The sequence below is a fragment of the Bactrocera dorsalis genome, chromosome 5 (assembly GCF_023373825.1).
Source record: "Bactrocera dorsalis isolate Fly_Bdor chromosome 5, ASM2337382v1, whole genome shotgun sequence".
Lineage (NCBI taxonomy): Eukaryota > Metazoa > Arthropoda > Insecta > Diptera > Tephritidae > Bactrocera > Bactrocera dorsalis.
This window is the reverse complement of record NC_064307.1, coordinates 7,004,393-7,023,781: the sequence shown is the minus strand read 5'-3', so window position 1 is coordinate 7,023,781 and position 19,389 is coordinate 7,004,393. Positions and strand designations below refer to the sequence as shown.

General features: G+C 40.3%; 1 protein-coding gene across 1 annotated transcript; it reads left to right on the top strand.

Annotated features, from left to right (window-relative positions):
- Nucleotides 1-15,300: 15,300 nt before the first annotated feature.
- Nucleotides 15,301-16,636, top strand: LOC105223438 (odorant receptor 59a-like). The gene is made up of 2 exons (XM_011201169.2): nucleotides 15,301-16,058; nucleotides 16,137-16,636. The coding sequence occupies exons 1-2, from the start codon at nucleotides 15,325-15,327 to the stop codon at nucleotides 16,546-16,548; spliced, it is 1,146 nt and encodes a 381-aa protein (XP_011199471.2). The 5' UTR covers nucleotides 15,301-15,324; the 3' UTR covers nucleotides 16,549-16,636.
- Nucleotides 16,637-19,389: the final 2,753 nt, after the last annotated feature.

The window sequence follows — 19,389 nt, the reverse complement described above, 5'->3', positions numbered from 1 at the left end:
ATTCAATTCAAATTCAAATCCATATTCGAATTCAAATGCAAATGCCTAAGCATTCGTGCAACAGATAGTAATTTATGATAAATTCATGAGCAAACAAATGTGTCACACATACATATATGCAAACACATAGGAAGACTCTATATACACATATAAACACAAATTTAAGTGCACATATGTAAAGAGTGATTTTTTAGAGCTTGATAACTTTTTAAAAAAAAAAAACGCATAAAATTTGCAAAATCTCATCGGTTCTTTATTTGAAACGTTAGATTGGTTCATGACATTTACTTTTTGAAGATAATTTCATTTAAATGTTGACCGCGGCTGCGTCTTAGGTGGTCCATTCGGAAAGTCCAATTTTGGGCAACTTTTTCGAGCATTTCGGCCGGAATAGCCCGAATTTCTTCGGAAATGTTGTCTTCCAAAGCTGGAATAGTTGCTGGCTTATTTCTGTAGACTTTAGACTTGACGTAGCCCCACAAAAAATAGTCTAAAGGCGTTAAATCGCATGATCTTGGTGGCCAACTTACGGGTCCATTTCTTGAGATGAATTGTTGTCCGAAGTTTTCCCTCAAAATGGCCATAGAATCGCGAGCTGTGTGGCATGTAGCGCCATCTTGTTGAAACCACATGTCAACCAAGTTCAGTTCTTCCATTTTTGGCAACAAAAAGTTTGTTAGCATCGAACGATAGCGATCGCCATTCACCGTAACGTTGCGTCCAACAGCATCTTTGAAAAAATACGGTCCAATGATTCCACCAGCGTACAAACCACACCAAACAGTGCATTTTTCGGGATGCATGGGCAGTTCTTGAACGGCTTCTGGTTGCTCTTCACCCCAAATGCGGCAATTTTGCTCATTTACGTAGCCATTCAACCAGAAATGAGCCTCATCGCTGAACAAAATTTGTCGATAAAAAATTTTCGAACCGAACACTGATTTTGGTAATAAAATTCAATGATTTGCAAGCGTTGCTCGTTAGTAAGTCTATTCATGATGAAATGTCAAAGCATACTGAGCATCTTTCTCTTTGACACCATGTCTGAAATCCCACGTGATCTGTCAAATACTAATGCATGAAAATCCTAACCTCAAAAAAATCACCCGTTATGTATGTATGTGTTGCGCATAAATACTTTGATTAGTTCTCCGCCACAGACACAATAAATTATATAGACATACATATATACATATGTGGATATATGTAAGTCTGTATTTTTGCATGCAATAAGCTTCCCTTGCACATACGGTGGTGTGCAACTTAATGGAGCCTTCTACTGTATTCATAATTTTTAAAATTTATTACAGAATCAGTAGTGTCATTATTGGGTCGCTCACTAACTAACTTCGCTTCATGAAAACAGCTGTATATTTTCGCAGCCAACTTCGCGCTTAGCCGTTTTACCGTTATATATTTGAACAGCTGATAGATTTGTTTATAAAACATGTTCTTAAATTTTTTTCACCATAAAACTTCTTTCAAATAAATTGGATAAATTTTATAAAAATACACAATAGTAGCTCCACTTCAGTGCACGCCGCTGTACACGCATTTCTCTTCAGTGATTCGTGTTTTCTATGCAAAATCTCTAAAATGTTTTCGACATTTCACTATAAATACTCGTAGTTGGTTTGTTTGCGAGAAAGTTGTCATTTGCCGGCTGCCATCGAGTATGGGCGTATGTTTGTTGTTATTTAACGGAACTGCAGGTCTATTTATTTACTTACAAACACAGACTAGTGGAAGAATTTTTCCATAAACTGAACTAGTCGACATGCCTATAACGAATGTTGCACTGAGTTCGTATTGGAGAGTAGATTGTGTCGGCTTGGAAATTATAGAAATTTCATTTCAGTTTGAGTTTTTCCAGCAAAGGAAGGGCAGCGTATGGAACACTATTTTTCCCCTAGACCCTACTTTTTTTGAAAAGACATCTTCCGGTCTCTTTTTATGATTAGCTACGCTCAAATAACGCAAAACACTTAAATAGTATTCCTTGTTGACAGTTTGATCAATTGGAACGAATCCGGGGGACACCATAACGCGATAATCGAAGAAAACTGCCAACATAGCCTCGATTTCTTACCTGCTTCAAAGTTATTATTTTGACTTCGGCTCACCTTTGCCACTATATACGGCCGATTGATCGTCTGTTTCCGGGTCATAAGCATAGATCCAAGACTCAACGGACGAGACCAATTGAAGACCTAAAGCGACGCTGATTTTCGAAAAAATTTAGTTATTTTGGAACCAATCGTACTTTCACTTATCTTTCAAAATGGTTTTCACTGATACTTCCGATTGACAGCGAAGGCAGTAAGATCTGTAACAATAACTCTCAAGCATCAATATCTTTAGTTTATTGACGTGTTCATCAGCAATTGATGTCATGCACGTGGTTCGCTGTCAACGTGTTTTCGATCCCCTTCGACTGATATGCAGCAATGAAAAGCATTTTCACGCGACAAATAATTATCACCGAAGACCATTTCCAACATTCAGAACGGTTTGGTACCAGAAAGTTTTTATACCGCACACAAAAATTAATTGAAGTTCTCATCGTAAAAATCGCCGAATGCACTTTATGTAATTTAGAAAGACAAGCTTATACTAGACACTAATGATTATTTTGATATGACAATCGGCACAGATGTCACTGACAGTCATACCAATCTAGAAAAAAATATTTCGATGAATGGGTTTTAAATTTAGAAGTCTTACTTTTTTTTGCCCTCGTCTGTAATAACAACAAAAAATATCTTAAAATAACATAACACAACATAACCCAACATAATATAACATACCATAGCATAACATAACATTACATAACATAACATAACAACATAAAGTAACATAACTTAGCATAACATATCATAACGTAACATAACATAATATAACATAACAAAACAAAACATAACATAACATAACATAACATAACATAACATAACATAACATAACATAACATAACATAACACAACATAACCCAACATAATATAACATACCATAGCATAACATAACATTACATAACATAACATAACAACATAAAGTAACATAACATAACATAACATAACATAACATAACATAACATAACATAACATAACATAACATAACATAACATAACATAACATAATATAACATAACATAACTTAATACAACATAACGTAACATAACATCACATAACACAACGTAACGTAACGTAACATAACCGAACATAACATTATTATATCATCAAATAACAAATTTGATAACACTCCAGACTTCATAACATAAAGAAATCGGCCACAGACGTCTCCTCTTTCTTTCTAACTTACTTTTATGAAATTATTAATTTGCCCATTGGAATTAGTTTTATAAACTTACTTTCGGCTAAATTGTAGAACTCACCATTAACTTACACAATATCAAACTTTTATGCCAAAAATGATATGATAACTTTACAATTCATTAGCCGCAGCCGCAGCCGCAGCCACTGACAACTCATCTCCTTTGATGGCCGAACTGTCGACTCTGGCGCACGACTAGAAAACTCATGGATTTTACTTTCGCTTTGTTTGAAACACAAAAGGCTCAACATGCAACTGTGCGTCGTACACTTGAATTCGTACATATATACATACGGCCATACGCGTTTTCGTTTTTGTTTTTTGTTTCGAACATGCGCGTGGCTGCCTCGGTGGCCAATATGGCGCACATAAAGCCGAGCGCAAAATTAAAAAATGTATGCCATGTATTTTACACTTTGTGGCGCAAAAGTCAAAGTTTCAACCGAAAAATTAAATTGTGCATTTTTACTTGCCTGCAAAAAGAGAATGTGGGCAGCTGTGGGAGAACATAGCCACATATTACGAGCAGTGCGAGATACAGTAAAAAATAGGTCACTTTCATTTAACGCTCGTCCTAAAATATGGTGAAAAGTGTATGGCGCAGTAATGCCGTTATTGCCTGGCTACAGCTTCTTCGTCAATGGTGTGATAGTTTTTCGTTAACTGCCATAAAATAAATGTGGGACGAGTATCAATGAGGGATGCTAGGCGTGGGTTCGCAAAGACACAAGAAGGCTGCAGAAAATGTAACTCTGTAAGCTTTTACCAAACGCAACGCCAGAATAAACGAAATCTTGGTTTGAGCTTCCGTCGAAGTGGTAAAACCCCCTGAGAGCTTGCAATTCATCTAGATCTCTTACAAAACCGCTGAAAACTAAAAAATTTAAGTAATCTTTTTTACCAGTGAATTTATATTATTTGCAAAAAGAAAAAATCTACGAAAGGGTCTCGCTTAAAACATTGAAATAGTCAGGCAGTACTCCCGATTTACGACCGAAAACCAAGCTTCGACTGATTTCATCTCTTCACTGGTTGGCGAATCATGAACTAATTACATATTCATTGAAGAGATGAAAACTGAAAGATAAGATTACTAGTACAGATATACATATGTGGAATATATCGAATGGGAATATTATATTGTAAAAGCATAACCTTTAAAGGAGCTTCAGTAAACCAATAATGTATTGAGAGAACATCAAAAGGAGCACAGGCCGAAGAAGATAGCAATTTTGTTGATATTTCATACACAAAGGCTTAATGATTCATATACTCATACATACTAAGCTGTATGCATTAAGGAAATTCCCCAAAAGCGATGATGACGCTCAAATTTACAAAGTGACCAAACGCATTTGCAGATCCACAAGCAGCCGGAGCTCGGCAAGCAGTTGCCCAAAACACAGTCGGCGCGCCGAATGTGATGTGTGCACTTTTATCTTTTTTCCGACTCGTTCACTTTTCGCTTAAGATTCCAGCAACGCACAGCACCAAATTGAAGCAGAACTGCAAATGACGAGATGCGACTGAAATGGATAAACACATACAGCCGCGCGACGGTATAAAGGCGAAGGAGCTGCCTGCTGTGCACTTGGCGACAGACCTAAGGGTGCTCCATTTGAAATTCCAAACAGCTAGCGCGCCTCTACTCCCGTACGCCAAGTCCTGTCAACCAACAACAACACAAACATCAACATCTACTGCTTCTCTCTGTGTATGTGTGTATGTGAGGGCTGCGCTCACGTAGCGTTGACTGCCGCTCCGACCCGCAGCTTTCACTCCGGCGCTGCCCGACAAAGTCAGTACACAGTTGCCTCGCCTTACATGCAGCCCTCTTACCACATTCCGTGCGCAATTATTGGTCCGAAGTAAAACGAGGAAACCGCTTTCAATGAAAAGGAATTTTAAAATTCATAGCAAAACATGGGCAGCTTCGAAATATGTATTCTAAATTATGCATTTCAGTAATTCAAAATGCCGTTCAGTGCCCACTGCTAGCGTTCGGCTGCGAGCGCGAGGAACAGGTCATTGCTTCGCCTTGTCAGCGTTTGCGTTCCAGCTGCGTACCGTTAACTTGGCTATCTATGCTTCTATTATTTACTACAATTTGCATTGCCGTTATACTTGAGTCTGGTTTTGGTATTCGATTGTTGTTGCGTGTTGCTTAACGGCATTTTTACGCCGTTCTTTTGGCCTCCTTCGAGATTTTGTTTTTCTTTCCCATCCTTTTCGCCGCCGCGATATGAGAGCATCCATAATTCCTCTTCATCTTGCAGCTTGAGAAGACTTACTTAGTTAAGTGGCTAAGTGTTATTCGCCACTGATGGAGTTACCTTTTTGTTGCTTTTGTAGCTCATATTCACGCAGCTTCTTCTTCAATGAAGGCATTCAAATAACTGCCAAACAATTTCAATACAATTTGTTTAGTTTCAAGAAAGTATTTTACTTTCAAACGCAGCGTACAACACTGGGAAGGCATTATTTACCTCGCCTTCAAACGGATGTCTTTTGGTTGCCCAGAGGTTACCCTATATATAAACGAACTTGAATAAATCACTCCAACCTCCAACTGCAAACTTCGTGACAAACTTCATACGCCCAGCAGAAGAAGTTAGAAAAGTTAGAGAGACATGTATCGATGAACCTTCCTATAATGGCATTATAATACAAATCTAAAAATATAGTTGTTCGAAGGCGAAGCTTGTCGAAGCCAAAAATATGTCCTTCGAGCACCTTAGAGCAAAGAATAATTTGCTGAAATTGAAAGATAAAAGAAAACAGACTTAGACTAACCTTACCATTGTGTATCTCCTAACAAGAAATTCTACTACGCTTTGTCGACATTTCTTCAGTATGCATTAAGACAACTCTCAGTATCAGCTGGAACTACTTTGATGAATATGAGCAGTGAAGAAAGACCTAAAGCTCCCTTATCTACAGGCCACACATAGCACAGCAGCAAGTATCAAGCAAAACTTGGTGATTCCGAGGCATCTGCTACCAACTTGGGCTCTAGAACACTATCGTAAACGATTTACAACTTAGCAATATCTAAACTATTTATCAAGGGAAGAAATATGAAAGGAAAGAAAGACTGCAATGAAGAAAAGTAAAATCACCAAATTACTCGCTATATTTGACTGCTCAGTTACTAAAATCTATTATCGTACTTTTAGTTGAAGAACGCGTTAAAGTGCTAGAGCAAACATATTTCCAGAAATGTTTCGTTCACAGCCTTTCTCCCGCCTTGCGCCAGCAAGTAACTATAACAATTTCTCCGGCATATCCGATATTCATAAAGCACACAAAAAGGATTGAAAGCAAGGCAGTTATTTCTTTAATATACAAATTCATTTGCACGCCAATGTATCTGTGTGGCCATAACAATAAACATAAATATGAAAGTGTATAGACACGCTCGGCACCTCCTGCCACAGCGCATTGCGTGCAGCGTGGCGTATACGCAACATTTTTGATGTATGCACTGTAGCTAAACTACTCGTTGTTGTGATGCAAATTAAAGGAGATTGGGGTGGAGGGCGAGTAGCTGCGCAGCGCTGCACTGACTATTATAAATATTATTACGCATAGCGACAACAAAGTGCCGGCAACAATAACAATAACAACGGCAACGGGTATAACAAGCGACTTGAAGCAAGCCAACTAAATGCATACATATGGCAGTTATGTAAGCTATGTAAGCGAACGGGTGTGATATACAAACAGATATAACTTAACTTGCTGCTGAAGCCAAGACGAGTGCAATAGCAACAAAAACACGCTGCGTTGTGCGTAGCGAGGCAACTGATAGCAACGACTGCTTGTGTGAGCGCGTGTGTGTGTGTGTGAAGCTCGCTTCCGCTTGTATTACGGCTATTTAGTTCAGCCTCATATACTAAGTTATATGCAGTATATATAGTACATATTTATGTGTGTGTCGTTGCTTTCACTTGCTGTTTTGTTGATGGCTGCGTAGTTGTTGTTTAGTTAGCCAATTTCGCCAGCGTCGATCTTGTTCGTAGTAATCGCTGTGTTGCTCGCAATAATCTCATTGCTTTTAATGCTTGCCGGCAGACAATGATTTAAAGCCATTTTGATACTGTGCCATAAATATATGCAAGCTTCTCTGTGTGTGTGGTGTATGGGGAGCAGAGTTGGCTGTAAAAGAAATCGAAACAAAGACACAGTTCGGCGATAGCGATGTTTTCTTACTTGCTAATGCACAAAATCGCCAAAACTTATAACAACTTTCTAAGCCAGAATGAAGTTAGAACTCTTTTCATGCATTTATATTATTTTCCAATAAGAATTCTGAGTATTTTCCAGCAAGTGAGCGCACTGGAAACTGGCTGATGTACTCAGTAAGTCTGTCAAACGCTTTCAGCTGCCTCAAGGAAATTGATTTTAGGCTTACTAAGCCTTGGTTGAGCTAGTAACCCTACCTCAAAATTACACATTTTTCATTAAATTATAAATTTCAAAAAACCAAAAAAAGTTTCAACAAAAAGCTGCCTCAAACTGAAGCGCATATGCTCCCAAGTATTACAAATATATCTCCCGCCTACTAAATTTCTTGCAAGAAAGAGCGGCAAAAGCAAATTATTCAGCCACAATAAATTCTCGTTAACGCACATGCATCTGTTTCTTTAATTTATAACAACAGTTATTTTTCGCATTTAAAAACAACACTCGAAATCAAAACTAAGTGCTTGTAAACAAAGGAAGACTTGCACCTGGGAATAAAACTCGAAACGAAGAATACTAAACGGTTGTTGTAGAAATCCATCAAAACATTGAAATCGATTAATTTTCATCAACTCTCCACGCCCGCTGCCTGCTTTCGCCGACATTTACGTGTCGGTATTTATTTGTATGACATACGTGCTCACCTACAGTAACAACAACACGCCGATGTAAGCGAAAAACCAGTTCAACGGAAGTATAACGAATGCTCGTGTTTGTGCGCAGCCATAACGGTTAGGTATACATATGTATGTGCGTCTGTATATGTAAGTGTGCTCATAAACCTTCACCAGTGGAATTCTTACTCGTATTTACATGAGCATCAATCAAAAAGTTAAATTTCTTTCACTTCGATTTCGCATTTTTCCCTCTAAAGCTTTTCAGATCCTGTGAGGCATGCACACCAGCCAATTTTATCATGCCTTGCTATGCAGGTTTGTGATTTTGCTTTTATACCCATAAGCGACACAACTTTACAAAGCATTTTATAACAGAAATCGAGTCAAATTATTATATACATACATATATACATACTGTATATATAGGGTGATTTTTTAAGAGCTTGATAACTTTTTTTAAAAAAAAAACGCATAAAATTTGCAAAATCTCATCGGTTCTTTATTTTAAACGTTAGATTGGTTCATGACATTTACTTTTTGAAGATAATTTCATTTAAATGTTGACCGCGGCTGCGTCTTAGGTGGTCCATTCGGAAAGTCCAATTTTGGGCAACTTTTTCGAGCATTTCGGCCGGAATAGCCCGAATTTCTTCGGAAATGTTGTCTTCCAAAGCTGGAATAGTTGCTGGCTTATTTCTGTAGACTTTAGACTTGACGTAGCCCCACAAAAAAATAGTCTAAGGCGTTAAATCGCATGATCTTGGTGGCCAACTTACGGGTCCTCTTGAGATGAATTGTTGTCCGAAGTTTTCCCTCAAAATGGCCATAGAATCGCGAGCTGTGTGGCATGTAGCGCCATCTTGTTGAAACCACATAACCAAGTTCAGTTCTTCCAGGCAACAAAAAGTTTGTTAGCATCGAACGATAGCGATCACCGTAACGTTGCGTCCAACAGCATCTTTGAAAAAATACGGTCCAATGATTCCACCAGCGTACAAACCACACCAAACAGTGCATGGGCAGTTCTTGAACGGCTTCTGGTTGCTCTTCACCCCAAATGCGGCAATTTTGCTTATTTACGTAGCCATTCAACCAGAAATGAGCCTCATCGCTGAACAAAACACGCGCGCGAAACACATTTCGAACCGAACACTGATTTTGGTAATAAAATTCAATGATTTGCAAGCGTTTGCTCGTTAGTAAGTCTATTCATGATGAAATGTCAAAGCATACTGAGCATCTTTCTCTTTGACACCATGTCTGAAATCCCACGTGATCTGTCAAATACTAATGCATGAAAATCCTAACCTCAAAAAAATCTACAAATGGAGTACAATACTTTTATAAATATCTGAGCCTAAGTGGCTACGAAAAGAAGCGTCGACTAACAGAAGGTTTCAAGACCTAAATAAACTATTGTAGAACCGCAGAGTAGCGACTGATGCCCAGAGCATACTAAAATTATGCAGGGAACACTTCTCCAGCCTGCTGAATGGCAGTGAAAGCATAACGCCAGGAGAAGGCGCACCCGATTTTCCAATCGATGACGATGGAGCACACGTTCTATTGCCCGACAATGAAGAAGTTCAAACAGCAATTGCCTTGAAGAACAACAAAGCAACGGGGACCGATGGATTATCGGCCAAGCTATTCAAACACGGCGGCGAAGAACTGATAAGGACCATGCATTAGATTCAAATGGAATTTAAGTGGATTGGGCAGAGATCCACAAAAAAGCAGACCCCACAATCTACGCCAACTACCGTGGGATAAGCCTCCTCAACATCGCATATAAGGATCTATCGAGCGTAGTGTGAAAGATTAAAGCTTACCGTCAACAAACAAATTGGACCTTATCAGTGTGGCTTTAGACCTGGCAGATCAACAACTGACCAGATATTCACCATGCGCCAAATCTTGGAAGAGACCCGTGGAAAAAGGATCGACACACACCACCTCTTCGTTGATTTGAAAGCTGCATCTATGCCGCTATGTCTAAATTTGGTATTCCAGCAAAACTAATACGTGTAAACTGACGTTGAGCAATACCAAAAGTTCTGTCACGATCGGGAAGAACCCCTCCGAGCCCTTCGATGCCAAATGAGATTTCAGACACGGCGACTCCCTTTCGTGCGACTTCTTTAATATGCTCTTATAGAAAATAATATGAACAAAGGCAAAACTCTATAAGTCAATCATTATTCCCGTCCTGCTAAATGGTGGAGAGAAATGTTCTGCGGTAGATTTATGGTCCTTTGCGCATTGGAAACGGCGAATATCGCATTCGATGGAACCATGAGCTGCATGAGATATACGACGACATTGACATATGTAGTTCAACGAAGTAAGAGACAGCGGCTGCGCTAGCTAGGCCAAGTCGTCCGAATGAATGAAAATACTCGACCTCTGAGGGTGTTCGACGCAGTAAACGCTGGGGAAAGCAGAGGAAGAGGAAAAACTCCACTCAGTTGGAACGACCAGGTGGAGAAGAACCTGGCTACACTTGGAATCACCAATTTGAACCTGCTTGGAATAAATTTCTGATCCCCCAAAGGCTTGGTCAATCTGTGCATACCGTGATTTTTCAATATTTCAAATACGAATTTTATGTTTACAGATGCTAGTTCATGCTCCACATATATGTAAGTAATGAAAAGTATATTCGATCGCATTTGCGCATCGCCTTTCTATCTACTTGTCATTTTTATGTCTCACTGGTTAATTCTTACATTTTTCTTTTGAACTCGTTTTCTGTTTCACTTAAACACTTTTCGGTGGTATTTCGTTGGCGGCCGAATTCGATCGCTTGGTTTCGTTATGTATATGACCTGCCTAACCGCTTAGTGAGCAAGGATATATGTTGTTAAACCTTCCCAACATTGGCCGTGTGGAGCTTTTTATGCTAAAAATGTTTGAATGTGAATGCATATGTAATGGACCTGTATGTGCACCACAAGAAATAAAAATTCTCCTTCAATTTACCGTTCATCCACAAATCTGCACAAATATATATACGAGTACCTACAGACATACACGTGTCCGTCGCACTGCTGTAGACACTTTTTCCAGCTTTTCTAACGTCGAGCTGCGGGATTACAATTTGGGTCGATGTACTTAAAAACATACAGTCTGTGCAAAATGTATGCGTTCAACAATCTCATATGTATATGCACGACCATTTTAAGTCTTAGAAATCGCATGGGGCATAAGTCCTGATCGCACTTGTGGCACTGAATTTTGAGCCCTGTGTCATTTGCCTGCATGCCGAAGGTTTTAAAATGTTAAAGCCTATACAGTCGGTGTCGTTGTTGTTGCAGCAATTTTAGTTCGCATGCGAGCACTCGTTATTGCGGGTGACAGTTAGGAGCTCAGTCGGTTGCTCTTCATTGATACCGGATAAATTTTTTATTTTCTTGTTGTTATTTTTTGCTTTGCTTTAATGATTCTGAAAAGCCAATTTACTGAAGCGAGCGCAGTTAACAGTCTGGCCATGTGGGCATTGTGACATTGAGAGCTGTAGATTAGTGAGAGTTAAACAAGCTTTAGCACTGTTGTAAATATCATTATCAAATACAATCCAAAATTTAAAAAACTTACTGCAAAGCCATAAATGAATTATATTTATCCAGTTAAAGAGGTCTAGGACGAAGCTATTATAAAGAAGGGTTGCTATTTGGTCAGAATTTTAATTCCAACATATGGGTAAAATTAGTTTATATTACAACAATGATCGCAAATGAAACGAATTTGAGGGAAAATCATCAGTAATGTATTTGGTACACTATTATAACTCTGATGCCCAGAATATACTGAAATTATGAAGGGGACACTTCTCCAGCCTAATTAATGGAAGTGAAAGCATAAGATCAGGAGATGGCGAACCCAATTCTCTCATCGATGACGATCAAACGGACGTCCCATTGCCCGACCTTAAATCTTCGGACATGCTTTCATCCGACTATGACAATTAAGTAATGAGACTGATTCCATAAAAACCGTATATTTGAAAATTATTCTACAACTCTGCCATCCTCTCCAAAGTAATCCCCTTGGGCAGCTATACAGCGATTCCAGCGCGTTTTTCATACTTCGTAACATTTATGGAACGCTCCGACTTTGATGTCCGCGAGTACCCTCGTCACGGCCGCCTGGATGTCCGTAATCGACTCAAAATGGGTTCCTTTGACCACCGATTTTGTTTTAAGAAAGTTACAGGGTGACATGTCGGGCGAATAAGGCGGCTAATTCAAACCGGCGATTCTTTTAGAGGCCAAATACTGGGACACGCTGAGGCACTGCGCGTTGTCCTGATGAAGGATCTAGTTACGAGCGATGTCTGGGCGCACCCTGTTGACTCGTTTTCGCAATCTTTCGAGTACTTGGCAATAGTAGACTTGATTCACAGTTTTCCCCGGTGGAACGAATTCTTTGTGGATGATTCCACGGCTATCAAAAAAGGCAATAATCATCGTTTTCACCTTCGACTTGCTCATGCGAGCTTTTTTCGGGCGGGGGGCGCGCCCTCTGGGAGTGGTTTATACGTAGCGGGTCCCAAACCGCTTGTTCCTCTGCTGAACGGACGCTACAATTAGACTTCAGCGAACCCTTAAACCGTATATGTCGGAGTGGCTCCGCTGAAGCTTCTTCTTTTTTAGCCGTGACCACAGGCTACACACGGACTGGCTACCGCATTTTACATAGGAGTTACTCACGTTTCCGGGCTGCGTGGCGAGAACGTAAGAGTAGCAATCAGGTACACCCCTGTGACTGCAACTACTTACCCAGAAGCATGACTATACCAGATTGTTCGATATAAATTGCGTGTCAACTTTGACCTACTTATATATGAATTAGTGTGGGCTTTGCGACGCAGACAGAAACTCTTATGACTCTGTTTCAACATTCTATAATCATTATTGAAAATTATTTATTTTATATATACTGCAGCACTAGTTTCGAGACTTCTCCATACAAGCACATACTTTGCTTTTACTACTAAATCATTATTAATAAAGCTGAAGCTCCACATATGCGTATTAACAATAACGTTTATGATTGACCAACTTTAAAATTAATTCAAATTCAAATTCTAATAAAACGCAGCGTTTACACAAAATTTCAATAATATTTCGTATTTTTCTTCGCTCGCATCATAATTGCAATTAATCACCGTAAATCAAATAAGCTTCTGTAAACAGATAAGTTCGTACGGATGCGGGAAAATTGCAGTGCAACCAACCACAAATGCACTAAAAGTGAGTAAACAAAAATTAGAACAACAACAAAAAGTATGAATTCACATTAACACGGAAATTTAATATAAATTTTGCCAGAACATAATGAGTAATAAAAACGGCTAAATAAAGCAAGCATAACAAGTATCAAGTATTTGCATAAGGCAGGGGAAGGCCCGGTGGACTGGATAAAAAGCACAGATGGTTCAAATCCCGACCAAAATAAAGTCTAAATGTATTGAAACAGTACTTTCATACTATGCCGTATTTCTCTGTATACTACCTGCCCTCCGAACCTTGTAAAAAAACCCAACAGTCTTCTGGAGATGTCACTAAACATTTCGCTCAATTAATAATGGAACCGACTGAGCACCAAACTGATAGCGTCGATAGGTTTTTGAAAGCTCGCTTACGTTTTGCAACAGGCTATAATAGTTTTGGTTACCTAACGGTTGTACATATCAACTAAAGCTAGGCGAGATGGATAAAGGGCTATATGTATATAAATGATCACGATGACGAGATGAGTTAAAATCCGGCTTACTGCCTGTCTGTCCGTTCACGCGTGCCAGCTGTACCTTTACTCGATTTGAAACTTCTCGATTTCAAAGAAAATGGCATCGCTCTGAAAACGACTTTAACCAGGATTCAAGTGTTACAACTTTTGTATATAGAAAACCAGGTTAGTAGAATTCAGGTCAACTTCTAATGTCGTCTATGGTCTTCAGAATTCTTAAACATACCCGTGGGAGAAAACAGCCATGGTTAGGTTTACAGTACAGGGTTTGTCTGGAAAGTAATAGAACTGATTTTCTTCCGCCGCTACTGCACTTCGGAGCGTGCACGCACCGACTGGATTCAGTAGAGGGCGTTCCTAGCCTCAGGCAGTCAGCGGTCAGTTGTCTCCGAGCACCTCTAGAGTCAGGACAACAATTTTTAAGACCGATTAAAGGCAACAATTTTGAGAGGACTGAGTATATGCAAGCAGCATGCACCTCAGTTCTCTAAGCTATTCCGAACAATGCCTTCCGTGATGCCTTCAATGCTTGGAAATCGTGCTGGCAGTGCTGCATCGAGAAGGAGCCTATTTTGACCGTTCTTAAAGAATTGTAACGATTGGTTCAATAATTTTTTTTAAATCGACTCACTTCTATTACTTTGCGGACAAACTCTGTACAAGCCGAGAGCCTAATTTGTTAGCTCTAGTCGGACCAATCTATCATTCAGCTACTAGTGTAAGTGAAACAAAGTCAGCCCAGTGGGAGATATGTGATCCAGCGTTTTATAAATGCATTTTAGTGCAAACAGTTTAGCACTGATGTTCTGAGCAAATAGGTGAGCTTAAACTAGATCCGGCAATTGTAATATACACAAATGTAGAACAAAGAACGCACTTTCTCTTCATGTGAAGACCGCTCTATGAGGAAGTCATACCTATTTTCGCAAGAGAATTTATCACAGAACTTTCGAGGTCACAGAGATCTACTGATTGCAACTAGTGACTAGTGACTTTTAAACTACTTGTCACTTGTTCGGAACTTAAAGTAGGAAGGCAGGGGATATTGACACCAAAGACTTAACAGTGAAAAGCATTAACGCCAGCAACACAGCAACACGTATAGAAGAAATCGGTAACGGTGAACTTGTAACGGTGTTTGTTGTATTAGAACCTTACTAATGCATTTATATTCAGGGATCGTAAGGATGTATGTAGGTGTGCTGGTCATTAGCAGTGCAACACCGTTATTACATGGCCATTAAAAATTCAATGATTGCCTGGGCGTAACGGTATCAATTATGAAATTAAATTACCGTTAAGCGCGCATATGTTCGCAGCAATTAGCAAATTTCTAAGTATTTAAGGCAAACACCTGCCTAAATGCGGCACTAAAATCTCGCAGAATGGCCTTCGAAGACGTTAAGGAAATATTTCGCACGCATTGGACAATCTGGAAATGGATGGGTCAGGTGACCCACCCGAAATATACAAAATTGTACAAGGCCTATTCGATACTAGTGAACGTCGTTTTCTCACTCGGTTATCCAGTGCATCTGGTGATTGGCCTGTCGCAAGAGAAGACCATACAAGGATCTCTACTGAATCTCACCATCTCCTTGCCATCCGTTATTTGTGTGCTGAAGTTTTACAATACTTGGCGAAACTTTGACAAAGTGCGTCATCTGGAGCAAATGTACAATACACTTTACGCACGCTTAGATCATCCCGAAGATTTGGCTTATTACCGCAAAGTCACCGCCCCCAACGCAATCAGAGTTGTGAGCGCGTTCAAGGTAATTTGTGTGGGCATGGCAGTCACGGCGGAGTTGACGCAGCTATATGTGGGCTTCGTTTACGGGTGGCGCCTAATGTATCCGGGATATTTTCCATTCGATCCGCACGGCAGTACCGCCGGCTATGTGACGGCACATATATTTCAGTTTATTGGCCTCCTGACGCAAATAAGTCAAAATCTGATGAGCGACACTTACGGTGCCGTGTGCCTAGCTTTGTTGGCGGGCCACACTCATTTGCTTGGCCAGCGCTTGGCACGCATCGGCTATGACAAGGATAAAACGCGAGAGCAGCATAACCAGGATTTCGTGGACTTCATTGTGGATCATAATATGCTATTGAAGTGAGCTGAAACTTCGAGTAGAATCAGGAATATTATTCTTATTATTGAATTAAAATAATTTTCTCACTGATATTTTAGCTGTCAACGCACGCTGGTCGACATAATCGGCATGGGCTTGTTTGCTCTGATAATCTCCACCAGTCTACTTTTGGCCATTGTGATAATCTACCCGATGTTCTTTGTTGACAATGCTCTGGAGTACGCCTATTACGTTTTTTTTATGTTCGGCGCGCTAATGGAGGTGTTCCCCACCTGTTACTATGCCACTCACTTCGAGTATGAGTTCGAAGGCTTGACCTATAAGATCTTCTCCTGCAACTGGGTGGACCAGAATCGATCGTTCAAGAAGAATTTGATTGTGTGCTTGGAGCAGTCGTTGAAGGCGCGTTATGTCTTCGTCGGCGGCATGTTTCGCATTAATATGCAAATATTTATCGCCATTTGCAAGGGCGCTTACTCCGTCTTTACGCTCGCTTTGAATTATAAATAATTGTGCAACGCAATCGAAATTGCGAAAATGGAAAAAAGTAGAAAGTAGAATGTAGAAATCAGAAATTATATCAGAATTATAGATATTAACACCTTTTACTTTTCAGCAGTGCAATAAATGTTTAATGGCTTCAGCATTAGTTTACTAGTTTTCTTTTAAATCGCTTTCATGTCCGACCGTTGTTGTAAAACAAAAAAAAAATTGTAGTTCCAGGCTGCTCTTACAACTGTTCTATGAGAAGGATTCTTCAATTATTAGAAACTTAGACGTCAATTCCAAAAACAGTAATAATATGAACTGCTGCCAGTGCTTCAAGTGACGTGAATATTTTTCTAATTAGTTAATAATTCTATGAAAAGACGCGGGTACTAACAGAAGGTTCTAAGACGGGAGCACTCTTGTGATACTCACAGAGTTGATATATTGACTCATGCGCAAAGCATACGGAAATTATGGAGGGAACACTTCTCCAGCCTGCTGAATCTCAGTGAAATCATAATACCAGGGGTTTGGCAAACCTGCTCCCCAATCGATGACGTTACAGGGGACGTCCCATTGCCCGACCATGAAGAAGTTCGAATAGCAATTAGCCGTCTGAAGAACAATAAAGCGGCAGGGGCCGATGGATCGCAGGCCGAGCTATTCAAATACGGTCCATGCATCAGCTTCTTTGTATAATATGGTTGGACGAAAGCATGCCTGACAATTGGAATCTAAGTGTGCTCTGCCCAATCCACAAAATGGGAGACCCCAAATATACGCCAATTGCCCTGGGATATGGTAATGGATCCGTCAGGATCGGGAAGGACTTCTCTGAGCCATTTGTTATCAAACACTCAAATAAACTCTCTCGACTAGGCTCCCCGTCACTATTGATAGTCATAACTTCGAAGCCGTAGACAATTTCATCTACCTTTGAACGAGTATTAACACCAACAACAATGTCAACCTCGAAAACCAAGGCAGAATAACTATTGCCAACAGGTGCTACTTCGGACTGAGTAGGCAATTGAGAAGCGAAGCCCTCTCTCGCCGAACAAAGACCCAACTCATTATTTCTGTCCTACTGTAAGGTGCAGAACATGGAAGTTGACAACTTCTGATGAGTGGACGTTACGAGTTTTCGAGAAGTTCTGTGGAAAATTTATGGTCCTTTGCACATTGCCATCGGCGAATACCGCAGTCAATAGAACGATGAGCTGCACAAAATATGCGACGACATTGACGTTGTTCAGCGAATCAACAAACTGCGGCTATCCCGACTAGGTCATGTCGTCCAAATGGATATAAACATACCAGCTTTGAGAGTATCCGACGCAATACGCGCCGAGGAAAGCAGGGGAAGAGCTCTACTCCGTTGGAAAGACCAGGTGGAGAAGGACTTGGCTGCACTTGAAATCTCCAAGCGAAAAGGAAGAATGACTGGCGCGCTGTTGTTAACTCGGCTATAATCGCGTAAGCGATGTCTACGCCAGCAAAGAAGAAGAAGATTTAATAATTCCCCTTTTTGCCGTTTTTTGGACCAAAGACAGAAGCTCTTCGGTCTTAAGCCGGCTAAACTGTTTTACAGACCACTGTGAGGCTCCTCGCAAACTCTATTAACTCTATATGACTTTTGGGCCATATCCATATATTGCATATCTTTTACATTTGTGCGCAAACTAGTTGAAGTTGACTATCATTAGCGTGGCGCTTCGCCTCCGCTTCGGGCTGTTCATACATTCGTGGTGCTTGTGGTTGTAATTGTTATTGGCTGTCACATTGATGACATCAAAGTTTTGAACTTCTGCCACTTGCACAGCAGCTGGAAAAAACGAAAAAAATGCAACTGTGGAGTATCTGATGTATCGTCAACGTGCTGATTGTCAACCGCGCTGTTGCTGTTGTTGTTATCGCAAAAGCGTCAATTTCAAATATTCCACACACGCTCAAGTGAGCGTCACAAATGCGGCAGCAGTTGTCTGCCAGCCTGTAATCAAGGACAGCACTGCTACCGCCCCCCCTCGCGACGCCTCGCACTCTGCCGGCAGCTACTTTCACGCCCGTCGACAGCAGCTAATAGCAGCTTGCTCATAACTCCAACTTTTCCGCACACACGCACACACATATATTCACGCGAATTTAGCGATTTTTCATGCTTTTCTTTTGCTCAGGGCCACTTTGGTCCTCAGCCTGCGCCGCCTTAAACGGTATTTTCCTACATACATAACACTTGGTATTACTTTTCCACACAACTTTGCCTCTTTCGGGGCATTTCTGCTTCCGTTGCCTTCCCATTTTTTATTGCTTTATGCTATTTTTTGGTTTTATTGTTGTTTTTGCTATTTCATATGTGCGTGTTTTTCTCGCTGTTTGCCCATCACTTTGCTGACAATGTCGTTTTGCGTTCGTACATGTTAGGCACCGTCGCATGTGGCACGGCGTGTGTGTGCGTGTGTGTTTGCGAATTTTTCATATCCTGCCTATAACAGGAAGTCACAACGAATAAAATTGATATTAAGTTATGGCTGAAACTTTTATTATTATGCATCTATCATCGTTGCCGAGTTCAATAAGGCTCGCACGCACATACACACACACACACACACATTCAAGCGCATGCTGTGCAACATACAGCACCCCGGATCAGCTCACCGGCTTCTTTGGCGCTTGACAAACTGCTGCCGCATTGAGCCGCATAAGAACTCAGAAAGTAGTAGGAAAGCAAGTTTGATGTGAATTTGTTGTAACAACAATTCTCATATGCATCCTTCAGCTTTCAGTTAAAGCATAAAATGATTCTCCATTAAGCATTTCATTAAATCAAGTCTTTTGACTTAGAAACTTTCGCGACAATTTAAT

What these genes read in the sequence shown, in the direction of transcription:
- LOC105223438 (XM_011201169.2), top strand. Translation starts at nt 15,325, where the DNA reads ATGGCCTTCGAAGACGTTAAGGAAATATTTCGCACGCATTGGACAATC. An exon ending in GATCATAATATGCTATTGAA is followed by an intron (nt 16,059 to 16,136) that starts GTGAGCTGAAAC and finishes CTGATATTTTAG; the next exon opens with CTGTCAACGCACGCTGGTCG.